Raw genomic sequence first — 20,108 nt, forward strand, 5'->3', positions numbered from 1 at the left:
TGACTCTGATGTTTCTGTACATGTTCTCTCTCTCTCTCTCTCTCTCTCTCTCTCTTTCTCTCTCTCTCTCTTTTTTTTTTTTTTTTTCCAGTGCTGGGGTTTGAACCCAGGGGTGCTTTCCCACTGAGTTAGATCCCCAGTCCTTTTTATTTATTTTGAGATAGGGTCTTGCTAAGTTGCTGAAACTGGCCTCAAACTAATGATCTCCTGCCTCAGCCTCCTCAGTAACTGGGATTACAGGCTTGTACCACCATGCCCAACTCTGTATATGTTCTTTACAAATTCAAACTAGACCTTGAACTGAATGGAAGAGTGCCTCTCTCTAATGACTGAACTTCTTCTGACCTTTATGAAGATATGATAGCTTCTGTAATTCAGGAGAACACATATACCAAAATTAAAAATCATTCTGTAAACAGTGACAGACTTAAGGATATATTGCAGTTGCTTGAATCTTTTAGGAAGAATATAGTTATTACCTTTACTGTGGATACATTCATCAGGATTTATTGAGTATCTGCTGTGTGTTAGGTACTGGGAAACATGGTAAAAACGCACTATCACTACTCTCATGAGGATTTTAACAGGGAAGGCTGATAATGAACATATATAAAATTTTAATGATATATTGTCAGGAGTTAGAATTGTTAATTGGCTATATGTCTAGTTGTTTGCTGTAGATTTTGTGGGTATTTAGGTAAAATATACAAAAGGTCACAGTAGCATATTGAATAAAAAATGAATTTTAGAAACCCAGGGCACACGGAGCCCCACTTTGGAATCATGTCTTTTGTGGTTTCTTGCCTTAATGATTCTTTGAAGCTTATTTATAAACTTTTTTTGTACAAAATGTTTGTTTTGAGCAGAACTGTGTTTAATTGATAGTAGATCATAAATAAATAATAGTTAGATGACTGCCTTTTGAACCAAAGTATTAGAGTTATTTTTTAATTTTAATTTTTGGGTACTAGGAATTTAACCCAGAGGTGCTTTGCCACTGAGCTATATATCCCCAGCTCTCTTTATTTTTTATATTTTCAGACAGGATCTCACTATGTAGCAAAGGGCCTTGCTAAGTTGCTGAGGCTGGCTTCCAACTTGTTATCCTCCTGCCTCAACCTTCTGAGTCTCTGGGATTATATGCAGGTGTCACTGTGCCTGACTTAGAGTTATTTTTATGAATAAAAGAAAAGGCAATTAAAAATTTTTTTGTTGTAGGTGGACACAGTACCTTTATTTTATTTACTTATGTGATGCTGAGGATCGAACCCAGTGCCTCACTCATGTGAGTCCAGTGTCCTCCCACTGAGCTACAACCCCAGCCCCGAAAAGGTGATATTTATTAGGGATATCAGTCTTATCTAACTCTTGACTTTTAAAACAATTGTACCTTGTACTCGTGAAAGTGGTGCCATCTTTTATTTGAAGTAGGACATCTTAAATTAGAGTGATCAATAAATTGTTAGTTTGAAAATTATTAATAATTTGAGCAGTAGTGCAGGCACATAATCCTAGCAACTCAGAAAGCTAGACAGGATGATCTCAAGTTTGAGTCTAGCCTCAGCATATTAGTGAGGCCCTAAGCAACTTGGTGAGACCCTGTCTCAAAATAAAAAAGAGCTTGGGATATAACTCACTGGTAAAGCACCCCTGGGTTTGATCCCCAGTACCCACCCACACCCTGCAAAAAAGAGTCAGCAAATATTTCCTGGAACTTTTTGGGCAGGAAAATTAGAGAAGCTACTCCTTTGCACACAAAAGTCTGTGGAATTTGATCTTTCCTAGAACACAAAGCTGACTGCACTGGGCAGAACTGTATTTGTTTAATGATCAGGTCTCTTTGTAGAAGTATATGCTAATCGTGTTTAGTTCTGTCTTATAATTGACCAATGAGATTTACTAGCCTTTGTCATGTGACTATACATCTGGTGAAACTTTCCCTTAACTGTGTGTATACATTACCATTGTCTACATTTTTGTGAAGTAGCCACCTTTCTTCTTTTTCCTTGAGTGTGAGGAAGCACTCGTAGGCATTTTTCATTTTTACTATCAGTGTTACTTTACTGTTAAATGAAAGCTTTTTTTTTTTTTTTTTAAATCAAGAGCAGAGTCTTATTCAACTGAACAGAATTTTACCCAGGATTACATTCCCACTGAGCATGTACCTAGCCCTTTTGATTCTCTATTTTGAGACAGGGTCTTACTAAGTTGCAGAAACTGACCTTGAACTGTGATCCTCTTGCCTCAGCCTGAGTTGCTGGGATTATAGGTGCACACCACTATGCCTTGCTCTTTTTATTTATATATAAGTGTGTATGTGTATATTTTATCCCCTCTGTATTGGGAATTGAACCCAGGAGCACTTTACCATTAAGCTACATCCCCCAGTTTTGTTTTTGAGGCAGTCTCATTAAGTTACTGAGGGGCTTGCTAAGTTGCTGAGACTAGCCTTGAGTTTGCAATCTCCTGCCTTAGCCTCCTGAGTTGCTAGGATTACAGGTGTGTACCTGTGCGCCTGGCCTGACTTTGTCCCCTACCTTTTAAAATTTTTTGTAGTTGTAGATGCACAGAATGCCTTTATATTATTTGTTTGTTTTTATGAGGTGCTAAGGATTATACCCAGTGCCTCACATCTGCTAGGCAAGCACTCTGCCATTGAGTTACAGTCCTAGCCCCAATAAAGTTTTTTCTGTTGTTGTTGTTGTGTTTTTGTGGTGCTGGGGATTGAACCTGGGGCCTTGTGCATACTCTACCAACTGAGCTATATTCCCAGATCTCAAACCAGGTTCTTGATAGATTGCAGAGGCTGACCTTGAACTTGTGATCCTCCTTCCACAGCCTCCCAAGTTGGTGGATCTTTTGGTAGTTTTTGTGGATAATAGGTTATTTGCTTTTTTGGGAAACAGATTATGAATCATCCAGATTGTTTCAACCATGACCCTACTCAGTATTACCAACCTCAGTATCCAACCATTTGTAAATTTTGTTCATGCAACCATTTTCAGTGTCTGCTCCTCCACCCCTTTTGTATTTGTTTTCTCTTTACAACTACCTTCTGATTTGGTGCCTAATTGTTATAGCAGAAACCTCACTACTCTAATCATTTCATTTCTCTCCCTCTTCTCCATCTTGAGCCTTCAGTGGCTCTCCATTTTCAGCAGAGTTACGTAGTTTTTGGTATTTTGTGATATAGCTTTCTACAGTAGCTTGATGATCTGGTACTCTACTAAACTTACCAAATGTGTCAGTTATGTTAGGTGCCTGGATATTTGCTGAACAGCCCTGTCTGTTCCTTTTGCCATACCTTTTCCTTCCATAGTCCTATCTCAAGGTTCACCTTCTCTGAAAATCTTTCCTTGTTGACTTTGGTGTGATCATCACTTTTTCAGTGATCCACATTACATATTGTATTTCTTGTATTTCTGATTATTCTGTTTTGTATGACAATTACTTGTAGATTTATTTTCTTTAATATAATCTCATTCAGGCAAAGCATTATATACCTTACCATTACCTAAGGATCTTCCTCATCCCAGTACAGTCTAAATTCCTTAGCCATAGCTACCATAGTATACCTCTGACCATATCTGGTACATTGATTTCTGTTTTACTTCCTTACAACTGGCATATTGTCCTTTTTGCCATAAACCCTTAAACTGTTCTAGCTGTGGCGCATTTATATTCATCTGGATTGTTCAGCCTGATCTTTTTTTTCCCCCCAATCCTAGGTTTATTCAATATAATTCTTTGACTCTACACAGTGCTTTTGTAAAATACTACAAAGTTAAACTCAAAACAAATTTTGTATACTGACTATACAATAAAAACCAAAAACAGCATACAGGTGTTTGAGGTAACCTGTAAGACTACCAAATGGCAGGTGAAGTGGTATCTCAGCCTGATCATAACATGGGTATTTTTCTTCACATTTTTTCAAGTCTTTGCTCACATCTTGCTTTCTCAGAGACCTTCTTTGATCACCTTGTTTAAAGTACCCAATCTCTGCTTTACTTCATATTTACTTGTTTAACATCTCTTTCTCCTTTAGGATAAATGGTTCCTGAGGATAGCTGCTTTTTCCTATTTACTGCTGTATCACTGGCACTTAGAGTAGTTTGTCTCAAAGCAATTACATAACTAGTACTTGAAAGAGCGTGTGCATTATGCCTATTTTGTGGTAGATGCCCATAAAATACTGTGTTGAATTGAGATCTGAGTTTATTGAATGAAGATGTAAGCATGGGGTGCTTGCATCACAGTTCCTCTCTAGGCGACATTCAGATTCTGACTTAGAAATCAGTTTTCATTTTTTGTTCTTTAAAATTCTTTGGATGATGGAAAAGGATGGAGAAGCAAGATGGATGGATCACTGTCATAGTATTATTGATGCCTGAATCAAAATAGGAAGTTTTAGACCATTAAGAGAGTTAGAGTTTTGTGTTAAAGAATTTGTTATCACGAGTAGGAGGGAGAGAAATTTCCTTGCCTTTTTCTGTATAGGGGCCAGCTGTAAGTCAGGTGTATTTACTGAACAATCTTCCAACTTACTCTGTTCTTAAAGAATATGTGATTCAGGTTAGGATCTGGTTGTGTTGCTAAGATTTGGAGCCCAGAAAGTAAGGGCAGTATATATACAGGAGAGTGGAGGTTGGGGGTTAAGATTGGTGGTTGGCATGGTGAGGGAATTTGGAAAAGTATAATGAGAGAAGAATGAGCCAGACCCTTGCCAAATAGTAAATTGAACTTCTCAAATTAATGTTTCCTTTAGGAATCTCTAGGGAGTTGCCTGTGTAAGCCATTGTTGGTAGCCTGTTCAACTGAATGTAATAGCACATTAAAAATTTTTTTTCACATATATATTTTTATTAAATGTAACTATTTTCCAAAATAAAAAAATGAGAAAAGTGGTATTACATTTCTGCTAGTGTTTTTATGTAATAGCACACTTTAAGAAACCAGAAGGCCTAGAGAATTTCAGTTGTGGAATAATAATTGTTTTTTCCTCTCAGGAATTTAGTTAATTCAGGTATTTTGAAAGAAAATGTAATAGAGAGGCTGGAGATCTAGCCCAGTGATAGAGCCCTTGCCTAACATATGCAAGGCCCTGGGTTTGTTTCCCAGCACTGAAAAAACGAAAAGCAAAAACAACCTCCCACTCTCTTCCCCCAAAACAAGTAAAGACATGGTTTAGTGTATTAGTTTAAATTTCAAATATTTAATTTTGATTATATCGAGCTTTTGAATTTAAGTCAGGGCCTTCCTCCAGAAACCTGGGCTTATGCCCTTTATCAGTCATTGTTACAATTAACAAAGCACAAAGCTTCTCAAACAAAATAGCTGTATAGCAAAGCTTAGTGGCCTTTAAATTTTTTTCTGGGAACTGAAGTGTTGGTTTCACTAATTACAGTTCTAGATAATGTAAATCATGTACTCTAACTGAAAATAGACTGACCTTAAATTAAGTCTGGGTTAAGGTAAAAAGAGCACTGGGGTTAGGGATAAGTTCTGGTCCCAGCAGGTGTTATGTGACCTTTTGCAGGTCACTTAATATCTTGAATATCAGGCCGATGCAGGAGGATCACAAGTTGGAGGCCAGCCTCACCAACTTGATGAGACCCTGACTCAAAATGAAAAATGAAAAGGGGTGGGGATATAGCTTGTGATAAAGCACCCCTGAGTTTCACTGCAGCACAGAAAGAAAGAAAGGAAAATATCTGGACTATCAGAGAAATTAAAGTAGGTGAAATCTTGGAGTAGAATTATTTGTTTCTTAGATATAGTTCAGAGTGTTTATTGAAGTGTAACTTAATATAGAGGAATGTACCAAGTTGGCATCCAGGTATCATTTTAAAAAGCTCCTTGGGTAAAACCGATTGGCTTTTCTTAGCCTCTCAACGCATGTAGGACTCTTGTATTTTTTTGTTAAAATATTCAGCAAAATATTTTTAGTGCCATATATCATGAACAGAGATAATACTTTGAGTTTGATTTTTTTCCCAGAACTTACCTCAAAACTCTGAAATCATGATTGCCTTGCTTTTGGTTTGGTTTTGGGTTCTTAATTTTGTAGAATTTTTATGAGACTAGGTAGCCACTAGGGGGCTGCAGTGAGGAGTTTGTAAAGATTGCATTGAATCTCTTAGTGGTGAATCATCTAAATACCATGAACTATCATCCATTAGTTTATTTACTGAGATTGAATTCAGGATCTAAAGGCAAAGGTCTATTTATTTATTTATTTTGGAATTGAAATTTGAACCCGGGCACTTTACCAGGGAGCTAAGTCACCAGCTCTTTTTAATTTTTTATTTTTGAGGCAGGGTCTTACTAAATTGCTTAGGTCCTTGCTGAGTTGCTGAAGCTAGCCTTGAACTCATGCCTCAGCCTCCTGAGTCACTGGGATTACTGGCGCCTGCCTGTCTGTCTGTTGTATTAGCAGTTAGTTTTCTGGAAAATTGAGTTTCCTTTTGCCTTTTGATCTAATTAACAACCTTCATACAAAACTCATAGTAGTAGAAGTAAAATAAGATCTGTAGTACTTCATAGATACTTTGTCAAACCTTAGTGTGTCAAAGATAACTGATGGTCTGCTAGTCTAGCATAGAGCACTGTTTTGTATTAATTACTTTGTATCTTATATTCTTATATCACTGCTTGGGTGACAGAACTGGGGGTTCAGTTTCTTTAAATAAAGTTTAAGAGCCCTTTTAAATTTTACGCTAATTTTTTTTTTTTTTTTTTTTTTTTACTCTCTTTAATACAAGCTAAGTTTATTGTGTCTGTTTGCTTTATGGGTGATGATGAATTGGTTAGTTGTACTTAGAATCTGAAAAGAACCAACATTTGTGAGTAGGCTGAGAACATTCCCTTTTACTGCCAGTATATTCACAAAAACACATTGCCATTATTATTTCCAACTATTCAGAGAGAAATTTCTGCTTTAAAAATTCCAAAGCTTTCCCCAGAAATATACATTACCGGGCTACATATGTTTTGGGGAGTTCTGAATGTCTCCTAGGAAGGTAGAAATGTCTCCTCCCCCTTTTTTCTTTTTGGTACTGGTGATTGAACCCTGGTCCTTTTTATTTTTGAGACCTCCCTAAGTTTCTGAGACTGGTTTCAAACTTGGGTCCTCTTGTAGCCTTGGCTTCCTGAGTAGTCTGTGCCACAGCACCTGGCTAGAAGAGTCTTTTCCAAAAGAGCAGTTTAAATACAAGAGATTTTATGTGTAAAATATCAAGTTGATTCTTTATTATGATGTACCTTTATACATTTGAGACACTGTGAATCAGACACTAAATGGAGCAGTATGAGTAATTTGTAAGGAAGGAGTTAAAACTCTTCTGTTCTCCAAAGCATAGTTGGTGGGAAGAATGTGAGGACATAATGTTGCATGTACTGTGTTTATTGCAGGTCGAGTTGTGTTTAGAGTGCATTGAATGGGCCAAATCAGAGAAGAGGACTTTCTTACGCCAAGCTTTGGAGGTATGTGTCCACATTTGCACTGATTTCAGTTCTCAGACATTCTGTGTCTAAACTGGATAACTAGTTTTAGCATTTTGTGAGTAGAGGTTCCCACTACATTTAAATCTTATGAAATCCTGATGAAAAGTATCTTCAACAACTTTGTTAATTATCCAGTCACTGAAAGATTGATAGTTGTCTCATTTGTGAAAATTGCCCTGGTTGAAGTTTTGAGATAGACTTGATAAAAAGCAGCAACATGGTAAAGTTAACAGTCAGTCTTTGGCAATAATAGGAGACAATACTGGGGTCTAAATCATTCGTTATGCTGCATTTGATGTTATCATCAGGGCATGGATATTCAACAGTAACAGTTCTGTGACTGAAATCAAATCTTTGATTTCTTTCTGTGGCTTTGTTTTTTTTTTTTTTTCCTTCAGTCAATGCTTTTTTTTTTTTTTTTTCCCCTAGGCAAGACTGGTTTCTTTGTACTTTGATACCAAGAGGTACCAGGAAGCATTGCACTTGGGTAAGTTAATTGGTAGAAATTAATAAGACAGCTAGCTAAACAATTGTATTCTAAACCTGGTTATTCTTATTAATTACCTATTAATACTTTATATTCTACCTATTTCTAAGGAATCAAGGTAGCTTACATTTATGGAATTTGTCATAGAAAAATGCTATTTGAAAGTACTGAGGAACTGGTTATAGTTAATTTGTTAAATTTAGAGGACAAAAGGGTCAGTTTTTAAGTGTCCTAGGATTTGAACAATCCATTCCATTGAAATACCTGAAGTTCTTTTCAGTATTTCTAATTTGCATATAGCACCCTGTTAAATTTCAGACTTAATTTTTTATTTTTTTTTTGGTACTGGGGATTGAATCCCAGGGATGCTTAACCACTGAGGCACATCCCCAGCCCTTTTTTTATTTTGAGACAGGTTGTTGCCAAGTTCCTTAAGGGTTCACTAAGTTGCTGAGTCTGGCTTTGAACTCATGATCCTTCTGCATCCTCCTGTGTTGCTGGGATCACAGATGTGTGTGCCACCACACCTGGCTGGATTTAATATTTAAATTGCAAATGTTTTAAAGGCTATTACATTTACTACACTTTTTTTGTTGTTGTTTGTTTGTTTTTGGGTATTGGGTATTGAACTCAGTGGCACTCGACCACTGAGCTACATCGCTGGCACTATTTTGTATTTTATTCAGAGACAGGGTCTTGCTGAGTTGCTTAGCACCTTGCTTTTGCTGAGGCCAGCTTTGAACTAATTATCCTCCTGTCTCAGCCTTCTGAGTCACTGGGATTATAGGCGTGCACCACCATGGCCAGCCATTAGTTTTTTAGTATATTCGATAAGTTGTGCAACCATCACCACTGTCTAATTTGAGAATTTTTCATCACTCCAGAAAGAAACTCTGTGCCCATTAGCAGTCAATTCTCTATTAATTCTCCATACATTTCCAGTGCATGCCCTGAACAACTGGAAGATAGCACAATATGTGATCTTTTGTGATTGACTTCTTTTATTTAGCATAATGTTTTCAAGGTTTATCCACGTTGTAGCATAATCAGTACTTTATGTCTTTTTATTGTTGAATAATAGTTTTTTAGATGTTTCACTTTTTTTTTTTTTTTTTTTTTTTTGCGGTACTGGGGATTGAACCCAGGGCCTTGTGCTTGTGAGGCAAGCACTCTACCAACTGAGCTACATCCTCAGCCCCTTTACATTTTATTTATCCATCAATTGGTGACATTTGGATTTTTTTTCACTTTTTGACTATTATGATAACTGCTGTGATGGGGTTTCAAGTGGATGTTTTTCTTTTGATTATATATCTAGAAGTGGATTTTCTGGGTCACATGGTAACTGTTTACCTTTTTGAGGAGCTGCCAAGGTGTTTTCCAAAATGGATGTACTGTTTTACATTCTCATCAGTAATGTATAAACAGGGTTCTAGTTTCTCCATATCCTCAACAACACTGTCTTTAATTTTATCCCCATAGTGTATATGTACTGGTAGTTCATTATGGTGTTGATTTGCATTTCCCTGATTGCTGATAATGTTGAACGTCTTTTCGTGTGTTCGTTGATCATTTGTATGTCTTTGGAGTAATGTCTGTTTAAATCCTTTGCTCGTTTTAAAATTGAGTTACTTTTGTTTGTTTTACTCTGGATACAAGTCCCTTATCAGATCCATGATGTGTGAACATTTTTTCCTGTTTTGTGGATTATCTTTTCACTTTCTTAATGGTGTACTTTGAAGTACATTTTATTTTGATGAAATCCTATTTATATTTTTCCCCCTTTTGGTGCTTATTCTATTGGTATCATATGTAAGAAACCATTGCCTATTCCAAGATCACAAAGGTATCTGTGTTTTCTTTTAGAAGTTTTAGAAGTCTTTAGAAGTTTTAATTCTTTGGCTCATTTTTAGTTAATTTTTGTTTATTGCATAAATCTGTTGGAATTTGACATTCTCATCCAAGATGGGGTACCAGGTGTAAGTATACAGAGAACACTGGCATATCCAGAACTCTTTACATGCCCCACCAGCACTAGTGCTTAGTGTTTCCTATATAGCCTTGTGATTGCTGGATAGGAAGTGAGGTCAAGGTCCGTCTCTAAACTGGATAACTAGTTTTAGCATTTTGTGAGTAGAGGTTCCCACTACATTTAAATCTTAGGAGCGAACTTAGAGGGCTCTTGGCTTCAATATTGTCCTTGGGAAGCAAAATAGTTTCAATGAGATATGTGTTTCTTTTTTGGAAGATAGCACATTTGAGGAAAACTTAATTCTTTCATGGGCTCAAAAGGTAACCTTTTTGAGTTTAGGGAGGTTTCTTTATCCTGAGTGTTATTAAGGTAGGAGAGTGAGATTTTTCAGTAATATGGTATTAAGATTATGGTTAACAAAGAGATACTTTTTTTCCTCTTCCAGGTTCTCAGTTGCTGCGGGAGTTGAAAAAGATGGATGACAAAGCCCTTTTGGTGGAAGTACAACTTTTAGAAAGCAAAACATACCATGCTCTGAGCAATCTGCCGAAGGCTCGAGCTGCCTTAACCTCCGCTCGAACCACAGCAAATGCCATCTACTGCCCCCCTAAATTGCAAGCCACCTTGGATATGCAGTCAGGTAACATTCGTAGCTGTTCCTGGGATGTGTTTTCTTAGCGCTCATCTTATCTTTCATATGGAAGGAGTGGGATTTGGGGCTGGAGAAGATATAATGGTCTGATTTGACTTAATCTTCCTCAAGGAAACCAGTTAGAAGAGAACCTTTCTAATTAGCTGTCCCCTTCCTATTAAGTGCCTAAAATATATTAAAAACATGCTTATCATTGCTTAGCCAGGCAACATGACTTAAAACCAAACCCTGGAGAGGTCTCACTTAGGTTTGAAAGTCTCCCTTTAAGATCAACCTAATCCAAGTCTGTTAACTCTTGGAGACCTTCATAAAATTTACTGAATTTTTAAAAGCACCTTAGGTTAGGGCTGTAGAAAGATACCATCAATTGTGTGTAGTACATAGTTTTATGATAGAGTGTATGAATGTTGGGCTTAGGAAGCCATGGATTGACTGGTGAAAAACTTTTTGTTTGCAGCATCTTTTTTTTTTTATCAGAGGCATCATTATTGAAGGAGTGCTGAATTGGAGATAGAAGACTAGTGCTTTTTTGTTTTTTGTTTTTGGTAGTACTAGGGATTGATCCCAGAGGTGCTCTACCACTGAGCTACATCACGGTCATTTAAAAAAAATTTCTTTCATAGTTTATCTTTTTAACTTTTGAGACAATGTTTCCTTAAGTTGCTGAGGGCCTCTCTAAGTTGCTCAAGGCTGGCATCAAACTTAGCTATCCTCCTGCCTCAATCTCCTAAGTTTGCTGGCATTACCAGTGTGCACCATTGCACCTGGCTCAAAAGACTAGTTAAAGCACTGATATTATCTGTCTCATCTGTAAAGATAATATTTGCCCATCTTGCCTCTCAGAGATGTCATAACCTAGGAACAGCCTTTCCTTGGTTAATATTTAGATCTGCTGATTTCTAGGTGTTTGATCTTGGGAAAATTACTTAATTTATCTTTACCTTTAACTTCAGCTCATCTGTGAAATGGTAAAAATAATTGTATCTGTTTATAGAATTTTGGTGAGAATTAAACAAGATGATGAATGTGAAACTGTTGTTGCCGTACCCAACTTAAACCCAAGTATTGGCACTTAGAGCCACCAAGACTATTCCCTTCCTTTTGTGGTCAAGAACTGAACTTGTATCTTACTTTTCAAAAGAAATAAAGACCATTTTCAATTTGAACCTTCTTTAGTTCTGTTTCCTCTACAGAATTTGTATCACCTTTCCACCTTTCTTTTGTTCCATTTTATGTCTTTAGTCATTCCTCTCCATTCAGATCTGCCTCTCAGTCTTTGAACTGCTGCATCTGAAAAAACCATAGCCTTTTCTCTGTTTTAAATTGCTGCTCTCTTTATATCAAGTTTATTGAAAAAGTTGAGTGTCCTTACTTTGTGTTTCTTTCTTTTTTTAAATTTTTTTAGTTGAAGATGGACACAATACCTTTATTTTATTTATTTTTATGTGGTGCTGAGGATCGAACCCAGTGCCTCACATGTGCTAGGTAAGCACTCTGCCACTGAGCCACAACCATAGCCCCTTACTTTGTATTTCTGCTGATTCCTTGAAAGAAGTCAATAACTCCCTTATAATCTCTTGACTTTTGTGGGTGGGTGGGGGGGTCAGACTTGTCAAATAGCCCTGTTGAACCCTAGACTTCCTTGACATCACCATCTTTTTTTTTTTTTTTTTAAACCATCTTCTTGATTTGTGTCCTTTGACTATTATTTATGGCCACATGTTGCCATTTCCTTTTCTTTCCACTGTCCTTTAATTGTGGCTGTTCCTCAAGTGTTTGTTTCTTAGTTCTTTTCCCTTCCTGTTTTTCCTATTTTCTGTCTACTCCTATATTCTCTCATGGCTTTAGCTGCCAGTAGTGATCTCTAGATTTCTAGTAGCTTCCCTCTCTAGATCTAAAGTTCTAGCTGCTTAAAGATACACATACCTATCCCATAAGTATCTCAGTCTGAACATATCAAAAACTAAATATCCAACTCCCCTCTTCAGCTGTCATTTCTGATTTCATTTCATTGTTAATGGTATTGACTTAGTTGTTCAAGCTTTCATCATCAGAGTAATTTTGACTCTTCTTTCTCTCCTCATACCAGTCAGTTATCAGATCATGTTGAATCTGTCTCCAGATTTGCTCTTTTTATTCTGTACAAGCTACCTTGGTAATTAAGGCTTGAATGATCTTTTACTGGTCTAACTGTCCCTAGTCACTTTTTCTAATCCATCCTTATCTGGCCCCAGTGTTATTTTTCTGAAACCAAATCCGATTTTGTAACTCCTTTGTTTAAAATTCTCTAATGGTTAAAAGTAAAGGTAACTTTAACATGACATTCAAAAGGAAGGCATCCTTTCTTTTTCTTCATCTCTGGATTTTAGTCATAGTCACTGAAAGACTTCATGGTCTTTGGGTGTTCCATGTTACTTCCTGCTTCTGTCTCTGTCTCTCTGTCTCTCTCATATATATATATATATATATATATCATATGTATAATATATATAATATATATGATTTCATTTCATTGTTAATGGAATCTATCAACTTACGTATATATTTTATATGTGTATTTAATATGTTTTTTAATTTTTTTAATTTTTAATTTTTATTTTATTTTTTGGTACCAAGAATTGAACTCAGGAACACTTGACCACTGAGCCACATCTTCAGCCCTATTTTGTAATTTATTTAGAGACAAGGTCTCACTGAGTTGCTTAGCACCTCACCATTGCTGAGGTGAGCTTTGAATTTGTGATCCTCCTGTCTCAGCCTCCTGAGCCACTGGGATTACAGGCATGTGCCACCGAGCCTGGCTTTTTATTTTCCCTTTGGTGCTAGGGATTGAACCCAGGGCATTGTGCATGAGAGGCAAGCACTCTACCCACTGAATTATATCCCTGTCCCCTGTCTATATTTTGTCTTCTTTCCTTAAAATTCCTCTTTCACCCTTCCTTCATTGCAAACTCCTTTGCATCCATCTGGATCTAGTTCAGATAGTAAACCCTCTGTACTTTCCTCTTTGATTTTAAACTTCCCTACCAAAAGTATATTCTTTTGTACACATTGTAGTATTAATATCTTTGTTTCTGTGTTAGTTTTCAACTATTCTACCAGACTATGATCTTCTTGAGGGCCTTTCCATATTTTTTTTTAATTTATTTTTATTGTAAACAAATGGGATACATGTTGATTCTGTTTGTACATGGAGTAACAGCATACCATTTGCGTAATCATACATTTACATAGGGTAATGATGTTTGATTCATTCTGTTATTTTTTCCTTCCCCCCACCCCTCCCACCCCTCTTTTCCCTCTATATAGTCCCTCCTTCCTCCATTCTTGCCCCCCTCCCATCCCCCATTATGTGTCATCATCCACTTATCAGTGAGATCATTCGTCCTTTGGATTTTTGAGATTAACTTATCTCACTTAGCATGATATTCTCCAATTTCATCCATTTGCCTGCAAATGCCATAATTTTATTATTCTTTATAGCTGAGTAATATTCCATTGTGTGTGTGTATATATATATATGTGTGTGTGTATATATATATATATATATATACACACACACCAGTTTCTTTATCCATTCATCAATTGAAGGACATCTAGGTTGGTTCCACAGTCTGGCTATTGTGAATTGAGCAGCTATGAACATTGATGTGGCTGTATTTCTGTAGTACGCTGATTTTAAGTCCTCTGGGTATAGGCCGAGGAGTGGGATAGCTGGGTCAAATGGTGGGTCCATTCCAAGTTTTCTAAGGAGTCTCCACACTGCTTTCCAGAGTGACTGCACTAATTTGTAGCCCCACCAGCAATGTATGAGTGTACCTTTTTCCCCACATCCTCTCCAACACCTGTTGTTGCTTGTATTCTTGATAATCGCCATTCTAATTGGGGTGAGATGGAATCTTAGTGTAGTTTTGATTTGCATTTCTCTTATTACGAAAGATGGTGAGCATTTTTTCATATTTGTTGATTGCTTGTAGATCTTCTTCTGAGTGTCTGTTCATATCCTTAGCCCATTTGTTGATTGGGTTATTTGTATTCTTCATGTAGAGTTTTTGAGTTCTTTATATATGCTGGAAATTAGTGCTCTATCTGAGTATGAGTGGCAAAGATATTCTCCCACTCTGTAGGCTCTCTCTTCGCATTGCTGATAGTTTCCTTTGCTGAGAGAAAGCTATTTAGTTTGAATCTATCCCAGTTATTGATTCTTGCTTTTATTTCTTGTGCTATGGGAGTCCTGTTAAGGAAGTCTGATCCTAAGCCAACAGGTTGAAGATTTGGACCTACTTTTTCTTCTATATGCAGGGTCTCTGGTCTGATTTCAAGGTCCTTGATTCATTGTGAGTTGATTTTTGTGCAGGGTGAGAGATAGGGGTTTAGTTTCATTCTGTTGCATATGAATTTCCAGTTTTCCCAGCACCATTTGTTGAAGAGGCTATCTTTTCTCCATTGCATATTTTTGGCACCTTTGTCTAGTATGAGAAAATTGTATTTATTTGGGTTTGTGTCCGTGTCCTCTATTCTGTACCATTGATCTACCTGTCTATTTTGGTGCCAATACCATGCCGTTTTTGTTACTATTGCTGTGTAGTAGAGTTGAAGATCTGGTATTGTGATACCCCCTGCTTCACTCTTTCTGCTAAGGATTGCTTTAGCTATTCTGGGTTTCTTATTCTTCCAGATGAATTTCATGATTGCTTGCTCTATTTCTGTAAGGTACGTCATTGGGGTTTTAATTGGAATTGCATTGAATCTGTATAGCACTTTTGGTAGTATGGGCCTTTCCATAATTATGTCCTCTGTAGATGCTCTATCAATGCTTGGCACATGGCAGGCGTTCATTAATGTGTTGAATAAATGACAGTTTTTTGTTTTTGTTTTTTATAAATAAACCTCATGCTAACCATGCTGTTCCTGGTACATATGTGGCCCCTATTTACTTATGTGTTGGAGAAAATAATATGTCAGCTTTTGGGCTTTTTAAAACAAATTTTTTAACTGGACTTATTTTGGGTGTGATCTGTTAGCTCCTAGCTCTGTGCTGGGAGGTGTGGTTCAATAGGGATGTGTTTTATTTAGTTTGGCAGCATTAATTGTTGGGTTTCTTTTTTTCTTTCTTTTTTTTTGGGGGGGGAGGTGAGGACTGATAATTGAACCCAGAAACACTTTGTTACTGAGCCACCTTCCCAGCCCTTTTTATTTTTTGAGACAAGGTCATGCTAAGTTGCTTAGAGCCTCACTAAGTAAGTTGCTGAAGGTCTTGAACTTGCACTGCTCCTGCCTCAGCTTTCCGAGATGCTGGGATTACAGGTATGCACCACTATACCTGGCTTAATTTATTGGGTTCTAGAAGGGGCTCTCCATGACTTCAGAGAGTGACACATTTTCCTCCAGTTGTCTCTAGTTAAGAAGAGTAATAGAATTAAAGGGAAAAGCAATAGGAAAAGAAGAGCTCAAAATATCCCTATTTGCTGACTACATAATTCTATGTTTAGAAGACCCAAAAAACTCCACCAGAAAACTTGTAGAACTCCAATGAATTCAACAAAATAGCAGGATAGGAAATTAACAACTCTAAATCAGTTAAGTTCCTATACCCTAATGATGAATCAGCTGAAAGAGAAATCAGGAAAACTATCCCATTCACAATAGCCTCGGAAAAAATAAAATATTTTGGAATCAATCTAACAAAAGAGTGAGAAAGACCTTGACAGTGAAAACTATAGAACACTAAAGAAAGAAATTGAAGACGACTTTAGAAGATGGAAAGATCCTCCATGCTCTTGGATAGGCAGAATTAATATTGTCAAAATGGCTATACTACTAAGCTATATAGATTTAATGCAATTCCTATTGAAATTCCAATGACATTCTTCATAGAAATAGGAAAAGCAGTCATGAATATTCATTGGAATAATAAGAGGCCCAGAATAGCCAAAGGAATCCTCAGCAAGAAAAGTGATGCAGGAGGCATCACAATACCAGAGCTTAAATTATATTACTGAGCTATAGTAACAAAAATGGCATGGTAAACAGACATGAAGACCAATGGAAGAGATTAGAAGATAGAGTTATACCCACATAAATACAGTTATATCATATTAGACAAGGCACCATAAACACACATTAGAGAAAAGATAGCCTCTTCAACATATGGTGCTGGTAAAACTGAAAATCCATGTGTAGTAGAATGAAATTGAACCTCTGTCTCTCACCCTACACAAAACTCAAAGTGGATCGAGGATTTAGGCATTAGATCAGAGAGATTGCACCTACTAGAGGGAAAAAGTAGACCCAACTTTCTACCATGTCAGCTTAGGAACTGACTTCCTCAGTAAGACTTCTAAAGTGCAAGAAGTAAAATCAAGAATCAATAAATGGAATTGTATCAAACTACAAAGCTTCTTCACAGCAAAGGAAACAATCAAGAACATGAACAGAGAGCTTATAGAATGGGAGAAAATCTTTACCACCAGCACTTCCTACAGGGCATTAATCTCCAGGATATACGACGAAATTAAAAAACTTAACACATACACACACACACAAAAGGTAACCCAGTCAATAAATGGGCTAAGAAACTGAATAGACACTTCACAGAAGAAGAAATATGAATGGTCAGAAAATATATTTAAAAATGTTCAACATCTCTAGCAATTAGAGAAATGCAAATCAAAATTACAGTGAGATTCTATCTCACCCTGGTCAGAATGCAATTATCAAGAATATAAGCAACAGTAAATAATATTGGTGTGGATGTAGGGAAAGAGATTCACTTATACAAATGCAAATTGATGCAACTATTCTGGAAAGCAGTATGGAATGGAATCACCATTTGACCCAGTTATCCTACTCCTCAGTTTATACCCAAAGAACTTAGAATCAGCATAGTGATGCAGTCACTTCAGTGTTTAAGCAGCAGCTCAATTCACAGTAGCCAAGCCATGGAACCAGCCTAGGTGATAAAGAAAATGTGGTATATACACACAATGGAATATTACTCAACCATAAAGAAGAATGACTTTTTCGGTAAATTGATGGAACTGGGGAATATCATGAAATAAGTCAGTCCCCCCAAAACCAAAGGCAGAATGTTTTCTCTAATACATGAATGCTAACCCACAATTAGGGAGGGGAAGATTAGAAGTTGATTGGACTAGACAAAGGGGAATGAAGGGAAGAAGGGGGGATGGTAATAGAAAAGACAGCAGAATGAATCTGACATATCTTTCCTATCATATATAAATACACGACCAACTACAATAATGGGATCCTAATTGGAACAAGTTATACTTATTTGTTATATGTATAATATTTCAAATTAATGTTCATCTGGAAATAGTGGCATGTGCCTGTAATCCCAGCAGCTCAGGAGGCTGAGACAAGAGAATCATGAGTTCACAGCCAGCCTCAGCAATGGTGAGACATTAAGCAACTCACTGAGACCTTGTCTAAATAAAATACAAAATAGGACTAGGGATGTGACTCGGTGCTAGAGTGCCCCTGAGTTCAATCCTCCATACCTTGCCCCCCCCACAAAAAAGCCCAAAAGATATGATAATATATATATAAGAAGAATAATAGAAAAGGGATTTAATATCTCCAACCTCAAAGTATATGGCTCTTTAGGTAGGGTGAAGGGCTTAACTCAGTAACTGGTTAAGTCAGAATTCCCAGCAAGCATTCCATGTGCCACAGGTTTTTTTTGTAGGTGGGTTAAAGGTGGGTTAAAACATTAATTACTTGTTTACATGTGTAAACAGCTTCACCTTTATATTCCGTGCTAACTACTCTTCTATATGTACCTTAATGTGGAAAATGTTGGTAAGCACTGTGGTAGACAAATGGGTGGGACTCAGGTCTTTAACTTCATTAGGGACCAGACAGAATATAAAGAAGTGCAGAATTTTAGGTATTAGAAGCATCTCAAGCTAGAAAGAACTAATTTTCATATTATTCCAAGTGATAGAGTAGATTGGAAATAATAGTGGGTTCAGTATAGTTGGTTCGTTGGGAACAAACTCAACTTCTGAACAGTAGAGAATTGGTGAAATGAACTGTGGTATCAACCTAAGGAAATACTGCTTAATCATGTACAGTTAAGTTTATGGATTTGGCATTATGTGAGATCTGTGCACTGATTTCATCTAGGTAAAAGCATATCCATTAATGACAGGTGTTTGAAATTCTGAAAATGAAAATAAAAGCAGTTGGGTTCTTTAGCTCTTCATGAAAAACTGCCTCAGTATAAAAACATCAAGCTTAGAAAAACTATCTTGAAGTAGTTGATGTTATTAAAATAGGTTATTCCTTTCTTTGCAAACACAGTAAATTTCTAAAACCTGTTCTGTAAGAAGTGTGACAAACACCAACCCATAAAGTGACATAGTACAAGAAGGGCAAGGATTCTCTTTGTGCACAGGGAAAGTGGCATTAGGACAGGAAACAGTGACTGTGGTGGGCAGACTAAGCCAATTTTCCATGAAAAAGCTAAAACTATGAAGATTGTGCTGAGGCTTGAGTGTGTTGAACCTAACTGTGGATCTAAGAGAATGCTGGCTATTAAGAGATGTGAGCCTTCTTAATGGGAGGTGATAAGAGAAAGGGCCAAGTGATCCAGTGGTAGGCTTCATATTTCCTTTTTATTATGAAGATAATAAAACGTTGCCATTATGTTCGCAAAAACAGGTATTCAGTTATTTAGGTTTATTTGGGTCAACTCCCTGACCTTGTGCAGGTGATATCATGGAGGGTAAATGATTTTGCATTGGCTTCAAAACAAAGCAGAATTAGGATGGTGCTAGGCATGGGAGTAAGATGGTACTTTATCTTTTTAGTATCCCTATTAAGTTGGGTCTCTAACTCCTTTGGGAATTTAATATAATGTTGAGGTGGGAGACCAAAAATATTTTAGTTCTAATTTCAGCTTACACTTGTTGACTGTAACTTTGAACAGGTTCTTTATCATTGCTTATTATTATTATTATTTTTTTAAATATTGGGAATCGAACCCAGGGACACTTAGCAACTGAGCCACATCCCTAGCCCTTTTTATTTTGAAACAGGGTTTCTCTAAGTTGCTGAGGCTGGCCTCAACCTTGCAATCTGCCTGGCTCTTAGCCTCTCTTGACCTCATCAATAAGCTGATGCATTTGGGGTAGATTTCTAAGGCCCTTCCCAGCTCTAATTTTTATAGTTTTTTAATTTTGTATGGTTCTTACTCCCTTTTTTTTTTTTTTTTTTAATGCCCAGGTATTATCCATGCAGCAGAGGAGAAGGACTGGAAAACTGCATACTCATACTTTTATGAGGCATTTGAAGGTTATGACTCCATCGATAGCCCCAAGGCCATCACATCTCTGAAGTACATGTTGCTGTGCAAAATCATGCTCAACACGTAGGTGCACATTAAGAACTGTAATCTTTCAGCCTAAAAGTTTGTCCACCATGACAAATGACTTGGGCAGGGCATTTGACCAGTTATACATGTGGTA

At 37.0% G+C, this 20,108-nt stretch overlaps 1 protein-coding gene across 3 annotated transcripts in view; it reads left to right on the top strand.

Annotated features, from left to right (window-relative positions):
• The window catches only part of Psmd11 (proteasome 26S subunit, non-ATPase 11), a 63,618-nt gene that overhangs the window by 35,353 nt on the left and 8,157 nt on the right, over positions 1-20,108 (top strand). For all 3 annotated transcript variants that reach the window (XM_047547743.1, XM_047547744.1, XM_047547742.1), the window contains 4 exons: positions 7,414-7,485; positions 7,936-7,993; positions 10,411-10,605; positions 19,867-20,011. In XM_047547743.1, the coding sequence (XP_047403699.1) occupies positions 7,414-7,485; positions 7,936-7,993; positions 10,411-10,605; positions 19,867-20,011 (470 nt within the window). The remainder of the gene's footprint in view (positions 1-7,413; positions 7,486-7,935; positions 7,994-10,410; positions 10,606-19,866; positions 20,012-20,108) is intronic.

Source organism: Sciurus carolinensis, chromosome 3 (genome assembly GCF_902686445.1).
Source record: "Sciurus carolinensis chromosome 3, mSciCar1.2, whole genome shotgun sequence".
NCBI lineage: Eukaryota > Metazoa > Chordata > Mammalia > Rodentia > Sciuridae > Sciurus > Sciurus carolinensis.